At 38.7% G+C, this 16,901-nt stretch overlaps 1 protein-coding gene across 1 annotated transcript in view; it reads left to right on the top strand.

Moving 5' to 3' along the window:
- The window catches only part of LOC133651708 (ubiquitin-conjugating enzyme E2 Z-like), a 29,851-nt gene extending 17,319 nt beyond the window's left edge, over positions 1-12,532 (top strand). The window contains exons 4-7 of the mRNA XM_062049745.1: positions 5,860-5,971; positions 7,726-7,838; positions 7,907-7,997; positions 9,549-12,532. Coding sequence (XP_061905729.1) covers positions 5,860-5,971; positions 7,726-7,838; positions 7,907-7,997; positions 9,549-9,722 — 490 coding nt within the window. The 3' untranslated portion in view covers positions 9,723-12,532. The remainder of the gene's footprint in view (positions 1-5,859; positions 5,972-7,725; positions 7,839-7,906; positions 7,998-9,548) is intronic.
- The last annotated feature ends 4,369 nt before the right edge of the window (positions 12,533-16,901 follow it).

Consider the following 16,901-nt stretch of genomic DNA (forward strand, 5'->3'; position numbering starts at 1 on the left):
TACCTTCCAATTACAGTACAATAATATACAGTTCTACAGTAATGAGAAATAAAAGTTGATATCCTTTTCATTATTATCATACATTATGACATCATAAACACTGGAGAGTTTGTATGGATTATTTCACTTCAAGAGCATGATGTAAACAAAAGTCTGTCTGAGATATCCACCATACCTGTGATGGTGGGGGCGTGGCCACCATGCCTGTGTTGGTGGGGGCGTGGCCACCATACCTGTGATGGTGGGGGCGTGGTCACCATACCTTTGATGGTGGGGGCGTGGTCAAATGATGTCTCTGCATAATCTGCTATGATATAATATGATTTAAACAGACTCAAAGATGTGTACAGGACTGTCTCAGAAAATTAGAATATTGTGATAAAGTCCTTTATTTTCTGTAATGCAACTAAAAACATGAAAATGTCATACATTCTGGATTCATTACACATCAACTGAAATATTGCAAGCCTTTTGTTGTTTTAATATTGATGATTATGGCATACATTTTAAGAGAACTCAAAAATCCAATCTCAAAAAATTAGAATATTTCCTCAGACCAAGTAAAAAAAAAAAGATTTATAATAGCAAAACAAAATCAAACTTTTGAAAATGTCAATTAATGCACTCAGTACTTGGTTGGGAATCCTTTTGCACGGATTACTGCATCATTGCGGCGTAGCATTGAGGCAATCAGCCTGTGGCATTGCTGAGGTGTTATGGATGCCCAGGATGCTTCAATAGCGGCCTTTAGCTCATTTACATTATTGGGTCTGGTGTCTTTCAGCTTTTTCTTCACAATACCCCACAAATTCTCTATGGGGTTCAGGTCAGGGGAGTTGGCAGGCCAATCGAGGACTGTAATGCCATGGTCAGTACACCAGTTACTGGTGGTTTTGGCACTGCTGGATCATGCTGGAAAATGAAATCATCATCTCCATAGAGCTTTTCAACAGTTGGAAGCATGTAGTGCTCTAAAATCTCTTGGTACACAGCTGCATTGACTCTGGACTTGATGGAACACAGTGGACCAACACCAGCAACTGACATGGCTCCCCAAACCATTGCTGACTGTGGGAACTTCACGCTGGATTTCATGCAACTTGGATTTTGCTTCTCTCCAGCCTTCCTCCAGACTCTAGCGCCTTGACTTCCAAATGAAATACAAAACTTGCTTTCGTCTGAAAACAGGACTCTGGACCACTCTGCAACTGTCCAGTGCTTCTTTTCCATAGCCCAAGTCAGACGCTTCTTCCGTTGTCTTGAGTTCAGGAGTGACTTGACCATTGGAATACGGCTATTGTAGCCCATTTCCCGGACACGTCTGTGAACAGTGGCTTTTCCTTCACCTTCTTTTCCTTCTCCTTCTTCACCTTCTTCTTCTTCTTCTCCTTCTTCTTCTTCTTCACCTTCTTCTCCTTCATCTTCTTCTTCTCCTTCTTTTCCTTCTCCTTCACCTTCTTCTTCTTCTCTTTCTTCCTCTTCACCTTCTCCTCCTCCTTCACCTTCTCCTTCACCTCATTCTTCTTCTTATTCACCTTCTTCTCCTTCAACTTCTTCTTCTTATTCTTCACCTTCTCCTTCTTCACCTTGTTTTCCTTCTTCACCTTCTTCTCCTTCTCCTCCGTTTACTTCTTCTTATTTTGGCGCGCTCTTCCATCCACATTGTTCATCCAATTCAAACGGTTCCAACTTCAAACTGTTCAGCCTATTCAGGAATCGGGGGCTTTCCCCTGACAAATTCCAAAAATTCCCAGATTTCCGGGACGTTTTTCCCATTCAAAATGAATTGGCCACTTTTCAAACTTCCACCATTTCCACATTTTTCAACCTATTCAAACTATTCCACCTTCAACACATTCCACTCATCCTGAACATTCAAACTATAATTTTCCAAGTTCAAAAAAATTCCAGGAATTCCCAGAAATCCCGTTTTTTCACCCTTTATTCTGTCGACTACTCCTTCCATATTTTTCAACCCACTTCAACAGTTCCACTGGCAAAACATTCCTCCTAATCAGGACAAAAAAACTAAGCTGTTTTTTGAACTGGAAAAATTCCCGGTTTTCCCGAAATTCTAGGAATTCCGTAATACTATTTCTCAATTAAAAATGTTACTACTTCAACATTTCTCGACCGATTTGGAAAAATTCTAATGCCAACCATTCAGAACATTCGCATTTTTAAGCATTTTCCAAAAAATTCCTGTTTTTCCCAAATTTCCATGAAATTCCCATTGAAAAGAATGGGACATTCTTCAAAGTTCCACAACTCCCACATTTTTCATTTGATTCAAACTGTTCCGACTTCAAAATATTCCGCCTGTTCAGGAATTGTGTGCTCGACTTCAACAATTATTAATAAAATTCCCAGATTTCCTTTTTCACACTTCCACAATTCCCACATTTTTCAACCGATTCAAACCATTCCACCTTCAACACATTCAATTCATCCTTTAGCACAGGTGTAAGATAGTGACATGTTATTTACAACATGTCAAATGGCCCTCAACAACGTCGAGAAACATCCATTCATCCATTTTCTACCGCTTGTCCCTTTTGGTGTCGCGGGGGGTGCTGGAGCCTATCCGCTGCATTCGGGCGGAAGGCGGGGTACACCCTGGACAAGTCGCCACAAACAATGTGTCAAGAAAGCACTTTGAGGTATTTTAATTTTGACAGAAAAAAAAACATTTAATGCAACTGCAGTTTTACTTAACTCAATATTATTTATTACAAGAAACTACTCAAAGCATTTTTATATACAACCCTATTTAAATACATCTAAAACAACTGAACTTTAATATATGCTTGGCCATCTTGACTTCAGATTCCAAAGCAAGTATTTTTGTCACACTGTTGTCCAACAATGATAATATTAAAACAAATGGGCAAAATACGATTCCACATTGTTGAAAGTGGTCATCTGAGAGCATTTGTAATTGCAGTGCCGTTCATATAAAAATATTTTGATGCCCCAGATATAAAACATCTATCTGCCTTATAACAATATTACTTCCTAGCAATGAAGTTAGCGCCCACATATCTAATGGTTCTATTCCAAATTGAATGGATGTAGTTGATGGAGAACCCATATCTGCTGGCATAATTGCAAGTAGAGCAAAACAACTCTACCGTAACCACTTCCACCTGCGTCGACTGCTTGTCTGTACTTCCCACAAATTGCTTTCAGCTTAGTGTCGATAGTTGTTTTTGTGATGTCCTGTTTCCGATGAGGAAATTCCTCAGATGTCCCTCCATGTCCGTACCGCTTCAAAATAGGGTAAGAATGTCACCATACTTGGACTGGCAAGTTTCCCAGTCAGCATTTTGTTGAGTTTTGTTAACTTTAAACTCTAAAACGATGCTTAAAAGTAGCTCTACTTCTCTGTCAGTCCACATATATAATTCTTTCTTGCCGTGACTCGCCATTTTTGCTATATGCCGCCTCCGGAAATGACGTTTTGGATGTTTCTGATTGGCTAAAATGGTCTTAAGTCCGAGGCTACAGCGCCCCCAGTATTTTGGCATGCGTATGACACTCAGTGTATGCGTTTGCTTGGGGACAGAGATAGTTTTTTAAATGCGCACGTGTGGCTGGAGATCTTGTTAAGACGTTAGTTTAGGCGGTGGCTCTTTGTTGCTAAGGCGGCCGCCTCAGCAACACAGCGCTGTGGGAAACCCTGAGATTCATTATTTTCAAGGTGTGGCGGCTATGATATTGCCATAGTGGTTGCGCCACATTCAAGGGAAACCCTGCTAAATGTCAAGTCGTTAAACATGTATTTGCATAATTGTAGTACTTCAATTTAGGAGTATTTTTAGATGCTAGCTGTCTCTGGAATCTTAGTTGTGCTTAAAGCTGCAGACATCATGAGAGTTAAAGTGCTAATAGTTGACAGCGTGCGGCTAAATATTAGCACAATAACCACCACAGGTGAGAAAGTACGTCTAAAGCTGCTAAGACTGTACATTGAAGTACGTGATACACAATGTAAATATGAATAATACTAATACTGTACATGAAGTACATGATAAACAATGTCAATATGAATAATACTGTACATTGAAGTACATGATAAACAATGCAAATATGGATAATGCTAATACTGATCTATCTACTGTCCACTTGTATTGTGAAACAATTAATTTAATCGGGGCTTGACCCCAAAACATCACCATTTTAACATCTTTTAAAAAGGAAAAGTAACTTTTAGATAGTATGTACAATAGAATGTAGTATGAAAAAAGAACAGCAGTTTTATCAAGTAATGTAATAATACTGTACAGTATTTACCTTCTGCGGTATCTCCTTCCTTCTTGTTTTCATGGATAAATGTTTTAAGGTCTTTGGGTGACTCATTGTGTTTCAGTATGGTGCAGTTTAGCAGCGCTACGCTACAACTGCCTCACCAAGTTAGCTAGCTACACGCTAACACAGGCTTTTGATGATTTCTGTCTTTAATTCATCTACTTAATCTTCTCAGCACTGTCCTTCACACTCACTTTCTACACAAGCATGTTACGGCCATCTCTAGCTAGAAGCTAACACTAGCTAGAAGCTAATGCTAGCTAATAAGACAGGATGTTTTGGTTTGATCTTAGGGGTTGACTACGCCAACTAGTGGTGGGGAGCCTCATAACAAATGATCTGATAGGCCCAACCATGTAGGTAGCATCCACAGGTAGCAAAGTACCACCTAACCATGTAGGTAGCCCCCACAGGTAGCACCTAACTATGTGTAAACACCCACAGGTAGCACCGTAGCACCTAACTATGTGTGAACACCCTCAGGTAGCACCTAACCATGTGTGAACACCCACAGGTAGCACCGTAGCACCTAACCATGTAGGTAGCCCCCACAGGTAGCACCTAACCATGTGTGAACACCCACAGGTAGCACCGTAGCACCTAACCATGTAGGTAGCCCCCACAGGTAGCACCTAACCATGTGTGAACACCCACAGGTAGCACCGTAGCACCTAACCATGTAGGTAGCCCCCACAGGTAGCACCTAACCATGTGTGAACACCCACAGGTAGCACCGTAGCACCTAACCATGTAGGTAGCCCCCACAGGTAGCACCTAACCATGTGTGAACACCCACAGGTAGCACCGTAGCACCTAACCATGTAGGTAGCCCCCACAGGTAGCACCTAACCATGTGTGAACACCCACAGGTAGCACCGTAGCACCTAACCATGTAGGTAGCCCCCACAGGTAGCACCTAACCATGTGTGAACACCCACAGGTAGCACCGTAGCACCTAACCATGTAGGTAGCCCCCACAGGTAGCACCTAACCATGTGTGAACACCCACAGGTAGCACCGTAGCACCTAACCATGTAGGTGCCCCCACAGGTAGCACCTAACCATGTGTGAACACCCACAGGTAGCACCGTAGCACCTAACCATGTAGGTAGCCCCCACAGGTAGCACCTAACCATGTGTGAACACCCACAGGTAGCACCGTAGCACCTAACCATGTAGGTAGCCCCCACAGGTAGCACCTAACCATGTAGGTAGCCCCCACAGGTAGCACCTAACCATGTGTGAACACCCACAGGTAGCACCGTAGCACCTAACCATGTAGGTAGCCCCCACAGGTAGCACCTAACTATGTGTAAACACCCACAGGTAGCACCGTAGCACCTAACCATGTGTGAACACCCTCAGGTAGCACCTAACCATGTGTGAACACCCACAGGTAGCACCGTAGCACCTAACCATGTAGGTAGCCCCCACAGGTAGCACCTAACCATGTAGGTAGCCCCCACAGGTAGCACCAAAGATGTTTTGTACGTTAAAGACTGAGTCTGTCCTCTAGAATGTGCGTGTGATGTTTGTCCTTTGATTGTGCAGAACCTGGACAGGACCAGCATGGAGTCCGGCTCAGAGTATTTCCTCAGTCCTCATTTCTATCCAGTCTCTGATGACGGAAAAACCGTACCACAATGAACCGGGCTTTGAGCAGGTACACATGTTTATTAGGGCTCCAGCAGGTGTGCTAACTGTTAGCATGCTAACAGCCTCACAAGCATGCTAACAGTTTTGCTAATGTTGTATGTGTAAACCCACCAATCATGGTTATTGATATCTTAGGAGTATGCTAACTCATCCTTTGTTAGCATGCTACCGTCAGCATACTAACATTTTATGCTAGCATTTTAGCTAATTGTGTATGTTTGCACCTAATTAGATGTCGATACTTGGCGCCATCTTAGAAGTATGTTAACTTCTTCTATGTTAGCACGTTTGATGCTAGCATTTAGATATTTTTTTTGTTTATACCTAAAAATCACATTGTTTGATATTTGGCACAATCTTAGAATAATGCTACCTCATCATAACGTTACCATGCTAACATTGTATTTTAGCCTTTTCATTTCATTTTTATTCAGACATTTTTAAACATTTTGACAGATAAAGAGAAGACATATATACATATAGTCTGAAATGGAAGAAGCAGAAGCTAAAGCATATTATAGTTAGCTTATGATTACCTTTTAGCTAATTTTGAATGTTTACACCTAAAAATCATGAATTTTTGGTACTTGGCACCATCTTAGAAGTATGTTTACTTTCATGTTAGCATCCTAACGTTTTATGCTAGCATTTAGCCATTTTTTTTTGTTTAAATCTAAAAATCCCAAATGTTTGATACTTGATGCCATCTTGGAAGTATGCTACCTCATCATAAGTTAGTATGCTAACTTTGCCAAGCTAATTTTGAATGTTTACTCCTAAAAATCATGGATTTTGGTACTTGCCACCATCTTACAAGTATCTTAACTTCTATGTTAGCATGCTAATGTTTGTATGCGAATGTTAGCATGTTACCATTTTATGCTAGCATTTAGCTAATTTTTTAGTTTAAATCTAAAAATCTAAACTTTTTTGATACTTGACGCCATCTTGGAAGTATGCTGCCTCATCCTAAATTAGCATGCTAACTTTGCCAAGCTAATTTTGAATGTTTACACCTAAAAATCATGGATTTTGGTACTTGCCACCATCTTACAAGTATCTTAACTTATTTTTTTAGCATGCTAACGTTTGTATGCGAATGTTAGCATGTTAACGTTTTATGCTAGCATTTAGATGTTTTTTTTTGTTTTAAATCTTAAAATCAAATTTTTTGATACTTGACGCCTTCTTGGAAGAATGCTACCTCATCCTATGTTAGCATGCTAACTTTGCCAAGCTAATTTTGAATGTTTACACCTAAAAAAACAATCCTCATTTTGGTACTTCGCACCATTTTAGAAGTATGTTTAAGCATGCTAACGTTGTATGTTAGCATTTACCTATTTTTTTTGTTTCAATCAATCAATCAATGTTTATTTATATAGCCCTAAATCACAAGTGTCTCAAAGGGCTGTACAAGCCACAACGACATCCTCGTTTAATTCTAAAAATCAAATTTTTTGATACATAACGCCATCTTGGAAGTATGCTACCTCATCCTATGTTAGTTAGCATGCTAACTTTGCCAAGCTAATTTTGAATGTTTACACCTAAAAAAAAAAAATCCTGGATTTTGGTGCTTGGCACCATCTTAGAAGTATGTTCACTTCATGTTAACGTTTTATGTTAGCATTTTTGCTCATTTCCTTCGTGTAAATCTACAAATCGTGGCTTTTGAAACTTGGCACCGTCTTGCAAGAATGCTAATTAGATCCCACTTGGTTCCATTCTAGTTGGTTAGCTTTAACGTGTTTGTGTCAGGAGCGCCACCCAGGGGACAGTAAGAACTACAACGAGTGTATCCGCCATGAGACCATGAGGGTGGCTGTGTGTGACATGCTGGAAGGCAAGGTTCCTTGTCCTGAAGCTCTCTGGTAGGACTTTTCATCATCATCACCTCCTCCTGATCCTTGCTGCTCCTCCTTCACCAAGTCTGTTTCAGGAGTGTGATGGAGAAGTCCTTCTTGGAATATTACGACTTCTACGAGGGCGTGTGCAAGGAGAGGCTGCATCTACAAGGACAGAACATGAAGGTCAACAAACTTCTCCTTCAGTCACATGACCCACTGACTTTCTGCCCTTTTCCCTCCATCTCCTCTTTATTCATGACCAAAGTCCTCCCAATGGAAGCCATACTTCCACTCAAATGTAAACCTCTGGCCAGCAACTCACACAAAAACACATCTGATCTTTTTTGTAGCATTCTCTTTACACACTTAGTTTTTAGCATGTAGCATTCTCTCCACACACTTAGCTATTATCATGTAGCATTCTCTTCTTCACACATTTAGCTATTAGCATGTAGCATTCTCTTCTTTACACACTTAGCTATTAGCATGTAGCATTCTCTTCTTCACACATTTAGCTATTAGCATGTAGCATTCTCTTTACACATTCAGCTATTAGCATGGAGCATTCTCTTCTTCACACACTTAGCTATTAGCATGTAGCATTCTCTTCTTCACACATTTAGCTATTAGCATGTAGCATTCTCTTCTTTACACACTTAGCTATTAGCATGTAGCATTCTCTTCACACATTCAGCTATTAGCATGTAGCATTCTCTTCTTCACACACTTAGCTATTAGCATGTAGCATTCTCTTCTTCACACATTTAACACACTTAGCTATTAGCATGTAGTATTCTCTTCTTCACACATTTAGCTATTAGCATGCAGCATTCTCTTCTTTACACACTTAGCTATTAGCATGTAGCATTCTCTTCACACATTTAGCTATTAGCATGTAGCATTCTCTTCTTCACACACTTAGCTATTAGCATGTAGCATTCTCTTCTTCACACATTTAGCTATTAGCATGTAGCATTCTCTTCTTTACACACTTAGCTATTAGCATGTAGCATTCTCTTCTTTACACACTTAGCTATTAGCATGTAGCATTCTCTTTACACACTTAGCTATTAGCATGTAGCATTCTCTTCACACCCTTAGCTATTAGCATGTAACATTCTCCTCTTCACACCCTTAGCTATTAGCATGTAGCATTCTCTTCTTTACACACTTAGCTATTAGCATGTAGCATTCTCTTCCTTATTTAGCTATTAGCATCTAGCATTCTCTTTACACATTTAGCTATTAGCATGTAGCATTCTCTTCCGTACACACTTAGCTATTAGAATGTAGCATTCTCTTCTTCACACCCTTAGCTATTAGCATGTAGCATTCTCTTCTTTACACACTTAGCTATTAGCATGTAGCATTCTCTTCTTTACACACTTAGCTATTAGCATGTAGCATTATTTTCTTAACACACTTAGCTATTAGCATCTAGCATTCTCTTTACACACTTAGCTATTAGTATGTAGCATTCTCTTCCGTACACACTTAGCTATTAGCATGTAGCATTCTCTTCACACCCTTAGCTATTAACATGTAGCATTCTCTTCTTTACACACTTAGCTATTAGCATGTAGCATTATTCTCTTTACACACTTAGCTATTAGCATCTAGCATTCTCTTTACACACTTAACTATTAGCATGTAGCATTCTCTTTACACACTTAGCTATTAGCATGTAGCATGATGTTTCTGGAACTGAATCCAAGATGTCTTCCGATGTTCCAGGACCCGTTCGGAGAGAAGCGAGGTCGTTTCGACTACCAGCGCCTGCTGGCCCGCCTGGGCGTGGTCCACCGGCGAATACGAGAGAAATGCGTGATGAGCGACGACAACGACTCGGACTCGGACACCAGGTCTTCGGAGACGGACCCAGACAGTCAGGGTAGTTCTCAGCCCTGATGGATGGCAGCCGATCAATACGTTATTGATTGATGGAGGCGCTGGTTGTCCGCAGAGCAGACAAGAACTTAAGAAGGACATGTGGACTTGGACTAGAAGACGCATGGAGGATCAATAGATCAATACAGTAGCACTCCCAGTTCTTCATGCTAATATCAGAATCAATCAATCAATCAATATGAGCTGTTGGTTGACTTAAGTTGATCATTCTTATGAGAGTCTTAACGATCAATAAGAGGTATATTTACCATAGTAGTCTGACTAATCAATAAGAGGTATAATTACCATAGTCCAGTCTGACTAATCAATATGATCAATACTACACAAAGTGATCAACTTTATTGACACTTCATCGAAACAAGTAGGACATTAAAAGTTGTCCTTGGCCCAAAATCAATCAATCAAATAAATAAATAGGACATGTCAGATCAATCAATGATTGATGTCAGATCATTAATGGTTAGACCAAGTATCAATATCAATATGTACCCTCATAAGCAATAATGAACTTAGTCTTGTGCAGGTCTACAGTCTTTCTCATGGCGTAGTCTTGTGCAGGTCTACAGTCTTTTTTACGGCGTAGTCTTGTGCAGGTCTACAGTCTTTCACGGCATAGTCTTGTGCAGGTCTACAGTCTTTCACGGCGTAGTCTTGTGCAGGTCTACAGTCTGACAGTCTTTGGTCTTTTTCATGGCATAGTTTTGTGCCTACAGTCTGACAGTCTTTGGTCTTTTTCATGGCATAGTTTTGTGCAGGTCTACAGTCTGACAGTCTTTGGTCTTTCTCAAGGCATAGTTAGTCTTGTGCAGATCTACAGTCTGACAGTCTTTGTCATGGCGTAGTCTTGTGCAGTCTGACAGTCTTTCTCATGGCGTAGTCTTGTGCAGGTCTAAAGTCTTTCTCACAGCGTAGTCTTGTGTAGGTCTACAGTCCGACAGTCTTTCTCATGGCGTAGTGTTGTGCAGGTCTACAGTCTGTCAGTTTTTGTCACGGCGTAGTCTTGTGCAGGTCTAACGTCGGCGTAGTCTTGTGCAAGTCTACAGTCTTTGGTCTTTTTTGTGGCGTAGTCTTGTGCAGGTCTACAGTCCGACAGTCTTTCTCATGGCGTAGTCTTGTGTAGGTCTACAGTCTGACCGTCTTTGTCACGGCGTAGTCTTGTGCAGGTCTACAGTCTGACAGTCTTTCTCATGGCGTAGTCTTGTGCAGGTCTACAGTCTGACAGTCTTTCTCATGGCGTAGTCTTGTGCAGGTCTACAGTCTGACAGTCTTTCTCATGGCGTAGTCTTGTGCAAGTCTACAGTCTTTGGTCTTTTTCGTGGCGTAGTCTTGTGCAGGTCTACAATCTTACAGTCGTTCTCATGGCGTAGTCTTGTGCAAGTCTACAGTCTTTGGTCTCTGTCATAGTGTAGTCTGCTGCAGGTCTACAGTCTTTCTCATGGCATAGTCTTGTCCAGGTCTACAGTCTGACAGTCTTTCTCAAGACGTAGTCTTGTGCAGGTCTACAGTCTTTCTCAAGGCGTAGTCTTGTGCAGGTCTATAGTCTGACAGTCTTTGTCATGGCGTAGTCTTGTGCAGGTCTACAATCTGACAGTCTGTCATGGTGTAGTCTTGTACAGGTCTACAGTCTTTCTCATGGCATAGTCTTGTGCAGGTGTACAGTCTTTCTCATGGCGTAGTCTTGTGCAGGTCTACAGTCCCTCATGGTGGTCAAGCATTGTTCTTGTGTTGAAATGACTGTCTTCCTGATATTTAGCTGACATGAAGAGTTGGGAGTGCTCCTGGTCTCTCCTCATAAGTAGCAAAGATGGCGGTGGGCATTCTGGACTTCTGGTCTTCTTCAAAGGGATCTTCATGCTGCTTGGACCGTCCATCAACTTCTCAATAATGATCTAGTCTGGTCAATAAGTCCAGTTGTGGAGACAAATGTCTTCTCATGCAAACCAGTTCAAGAAAAAGATTTGAAATTGACAACAATATTTTCAAACAAAAACGTTTTGGTTTCAAATCTGTTTCAGTTGTGTTAGATTGTTTATGACTCAATGAAATGTTTGATTACATTTTGATGGGGGCGGGACTTAAAAATGAAGACATAATATTCAACAATAAAAATTATCTTAGACCACGCCCACAAGGCTGAAATTGTGTCATAACAATGATTGAAATTATCTTACAACACGCCCACAAGGCTAAAGTGTCATAATGATAGAAACTATATTAGACCACGCCCACAAGGCTGAAGTTGTGTCATAATGATAGAAACTTTATTATACCACGCCCACAAGGCTGAAGTTGTCATAACAATGATAAAAAAGTATCTTAGACCACGTGCACAATGCTGAAGTTTTGTCATAATGATAGAAACTATATTAGACCACGCCCACATGGCTGAAGTTGTGTCATTATCATATAAACTATTTTAGACCACGCCCACAAGGCGGAAGTTGCGTCATAACAATGATAGACACTATTAAACCACGCCCACAAGGCTGAAGTTGTCATGATCGAAACTATTTTAGACCACGCCCACAATGCTGAAGTTGTCATAACAATGATAGAAATTATCTTAGACCACACCCACAAGAATGAAGTTGTCATAATGATAGAACTTATCTTAGACCACGCCCACAAGGCTGAAGTTGCGTCATAATGATAGAAATGATCTTAGACCACGCCCACAAGGCTGAAGTTGCGTCATAGTAATGATGGAAATTATCTTAGACCACGCCCACAATGGCTGAAGTTGCGTCATAATAATGATAGAAATTATCTTAGATCACGCCCACAAGGCTGAAGTTGCGTCAACGATGGTAGACACTATCAGATCACGCCCACAAGGCTGAAGTTGTCATACGGCGTGGCGAAGTTGATAGAGTGGCTGTGCCAGCAATCGGAGTGTTGCTGGTTACTGGGGTTCAATTCCCACCTTCTACCTTCCTAGTCACGTCCGTTGTGTCCTTGGGCAAGACACTTCACCCTTTGCCTCTGATGGCTGCTGGTTAGCGCCTTGCATGGCAGCTCCCGCCATCAGTGTGTGAATGTGTGTGTCAATGGGTAAATGTGGAAATACTGTCAAAGCGCTTTGAGTACCTTGAAGGTAGAAAAGCGCTATACAAGTATAACCCATTTATCATTATTTATTTATAATGATAGAAACTATCTTAGACCACGCCCACAAGGCTGAAGTTGTCATAACAATGATAGAAATTATCTTAGACCACGCCCACAAGGCGGAAGTTGCGTCATAATAATGATGTAATTTTTTAGACCACGCCCACAAGGCTGAAGTTGTCATAATAATGATAGAAATTATCTTAGACCACGCACACAAGGCTGAAGTTGTCATAATAATGATAGAAATTATCTTAGACCACGCCCACAAGGCTGAAGTTGTCATAATAATGATAGAAATTATCTTAGACCACGCACACAAGGCTGGGGCTGAAGTTGCGTCATAATAATGATAGAAATTATCTTAGACCACGCCCACAAGGCTGAAGTTGTGTCATAACAATGATGATAGAAACTATCTTAAACCACGCCCACAAGATTGAAGTTGTCATAGCTGATAAGAAATTATCTTAGACCACGGCCACAAAGCTGAAGTTGTGTCATTATATAAAACTAAGACCACGCCCACAAGGCTGCAGTTGTCATAACAATGATAGAAATTATCTTAGACCACGCCCACAAGGCTGAAGTTGCGTCATAATCATAGACATTATCTTAGACCACGCCCACAAGGCTGAAGTTGTGTCATAACAATAATGATAGAAATTATCTTAGACTACGCCCACAAGGCTGAAGTTGTCTAACAATGATAAAATTATCTTAGACCACGCCCACAAGGCTGAAGTTGTGTCATAACAATAACGATATAAATTATCTTAGACCACGCCCACAATGTTGAAGTTGCGTCATAACAATGATAGACATGATCTTAGTCCACGCCCACAAGACTGAAGTTGCGTCATAACAATAATGATAGAAATTATCTTAGATCACGCCCACAAGGCTGAAGTTGTCATAACAATGATAGAAATTATCTTAGACCACGCCCACAAGGCTGAAGTTGTGTCATAATAATATAAACTAAGACCACGCCCACAAGGCTGAAGTTGTCATAACATTGATATAAATTATCTTAGACCACGGCCACAAGGCTGAAGTTGCGTTATAACAATAATGATAGACATTATCTTAGACCACACCCACAAGGCTGAAGTTGTGTCATAACAATAATGATATAAATTATCTTAGACCACGGCCACAAGGCTGAAGTTGCGTTATAACAATAATGATAGACATTATCTTAGACCACACCCACAAGGCTGAAGTTGCGTCATAATAATATAAACTAAGACCACGCCCACAAGGCTGAAGTTGTGTCATAACAATAATGATAGAAACTCTTAGACCACGCCCACAAGGCTGAAGTTACGTCATAACCAAAACTTGATTGAAAATATACTTTTTAAATTGATAATCTATTTTCTTCTCTGCAATTGTTCTGTTAAAAATAGAAATATATCTCCAACAAACTTTTTATTTGAGCAGCAAGAAAGTTGTTGGATAAAAGTTTCCTTCTCAGCAGTTTTTATTGTCTTCAGAACTTTCAGCTGAAATGTTCCACTTTTCTTAACAAGACGAGACATTATTATCTTCATGTGGCGTTATTATTATGTTTATGTCAACACTAATAGTAATGTCACATATGAACATGATTAATAATGTCACATATAAACAATATTAATAATGTCACATACAGTCGTGGTCAAAAATTGACTGTATGTTTACAGTCGCAGTCAAAAGTTTACATACACTTGTAAAGAACATAATGTCATGGCTGTCTTGAGTTTCCAATAATTTCTACAACTATTATTTTGTTGTGATGGAGTGATTGGAGCACATACTTGTTGGTCACAAAAAACATTCATGAAGTTTGTTTCTTTTATGAATTTATTATGGGTCTACTGAAAATGTGAGCAAATCTGCTGGGTCAAAAGTATACATACAGCAACATACATGATCAATTTTGGTGATGTAGAAAATAATGTCACATACAAACATAATTAATAATGTCACATATAAACATGATTAATAATGTCACATAAACGTGATTAATAATGTCACATATAAACAATAATAATGTCATTTACAAACATGATTAATAATGTCACATATAAACATGATTAATAATGTCACATAAACGTGATTAATAATGTCACATATAAACAATAATAATGTCATTTACAAACATGATTAATAATGTCACATATAATCATGATTAATAAAGTCACATATAAACATGATTAATGTCACCTATAAACATGTTTAATACTGTCACATATAAACATTAATAATGTCACATAAACATGATTAATAATGTCACATATAAACATGATTAATAATGTCACATATAAACATGATTAATAATGTCACATGTAAACAATAATAATGTCACATATAAACATTATTAATCATGTCACATATAAATATGATTAATCATGTTTATATGTGACATGATTAATAATGTTTATATGTGACATTATTATTCATGTTGATATGTGACTTGATTAGTCATGTTTATATGTGACATGATTAATAATGTCACATATAAACATTATTAATCGTGCCACATATAAACATTATTAATGTCACATATAAACATTATTAATCATGTCACATATAAATATGATTAAAAATGTTTATATGTGACATGATTAATCATGTTTATATGTGACATGATTAATCATGTTTATATGTGACATGATTAATAATGTCACAAATAGACATTATTAATCGTGTCACATATAAACATTATTAATCATGTTTATATGTATTACTATGATTAAAAATGTTTATATGTCACATATAAACATTTTTAATCATAGTAATACATATAAACATGATTAATAATGTTTATATGTGACACGATTAATAATGTCTATTTGTGACATTATATGTGACATGATTAATCATGTTTATATGTGACAAGATTAATCAAGTTTACATGTGACATGATTAATCATGTTTATATGTGACATGAATAATAATGTCACATATAGACATGATTAATCATGTCACATATAAACATGATTAATCATGTTTATATGTGACCTTAATAATATTACATATAAACATGATTAATATTGTCAAATATAAACGTGATAAATAATGTCACAAATAAACATGAATAAAAATGTCACATACAAACATTAATAATGTCACATATAACACGATGAATAATGTCACATATAAACATAATTAATAAAGTCACATGTAAACATGATTAATGTCACATATAAACATGTTTATTATTGTCACATATAAACATAATATTGTCACATATAAACATGATTAATAATGTCACATATAAACATTAATAATATCACATATAAACATTATTATTAATGTCACATATAAACATTAATAATGTCACATATAAACATTATTAATGTCATATATAAACATTATTAATAATGTCACATATAAACATGATTAGTAATGTCACATATAAACATTAATATTAATGTCACATATAAACATGATTAATTATTTTACATACAAACATGATTAATAATCAATCAATCAATCAATCAATGTTTATTTATATAGCCCTAAATCACAAAAGTCTCAAAGGGCTGCACAAGCCACAACGACATCCTCAGCACAGAGCCCACACGAGGGACGTCGATGTGAATGACTATGAGAAACCTTGGAGAGGACCGCACATGTGGGTAATCCCCCCTCTAAGTACAGTCCCTAGTGGATCCACGTAACAGTGAGAGTCCAGTCCATAGTGGGGCCAGCAGGAGACCATCCCGAGCGGAGACAGGTCAGTAGCGCAGAGACGTCCCCAACCGATGCACAGGCGAGCGGTCCACCCCGGGTCCCAACTCTGGACAGCCAGCACCTCATCCATGGTCACCGGAACCGTAATAACCCGGCGAGGGGGCAAAGGAGAAAAGAAAACGGCAGATCAACTGGTCTAAAAAAACAAAAAAAACGTGATTAATAATGTCACATACAAACATGATTAATAATGTCACATATAAACATGATTAATCATGTCACATATAAACATGTTTAACCATGTCACATATAAACATTAATAATGTCACATATAAACATGATTAATAATGTCACATATAAACATTAATAATATCACATATAAACATG

This window comes from Entelurus aequoreus, linkage group LG06 (assembly GCF_033978785.1).
Source record: "Entelurus aequoreus isolate RoL-2023_Sb linkage group LG06, RoL_Eaeq_v1.1, whole genome shotgun sequence".
Taxonomy (NCBI): Eukaryota; Metazoa; Chordata; class Actinopteri; order Syngnathiformes; family Syngnathidae; genus Entelurus; species Entelurus aequoreus.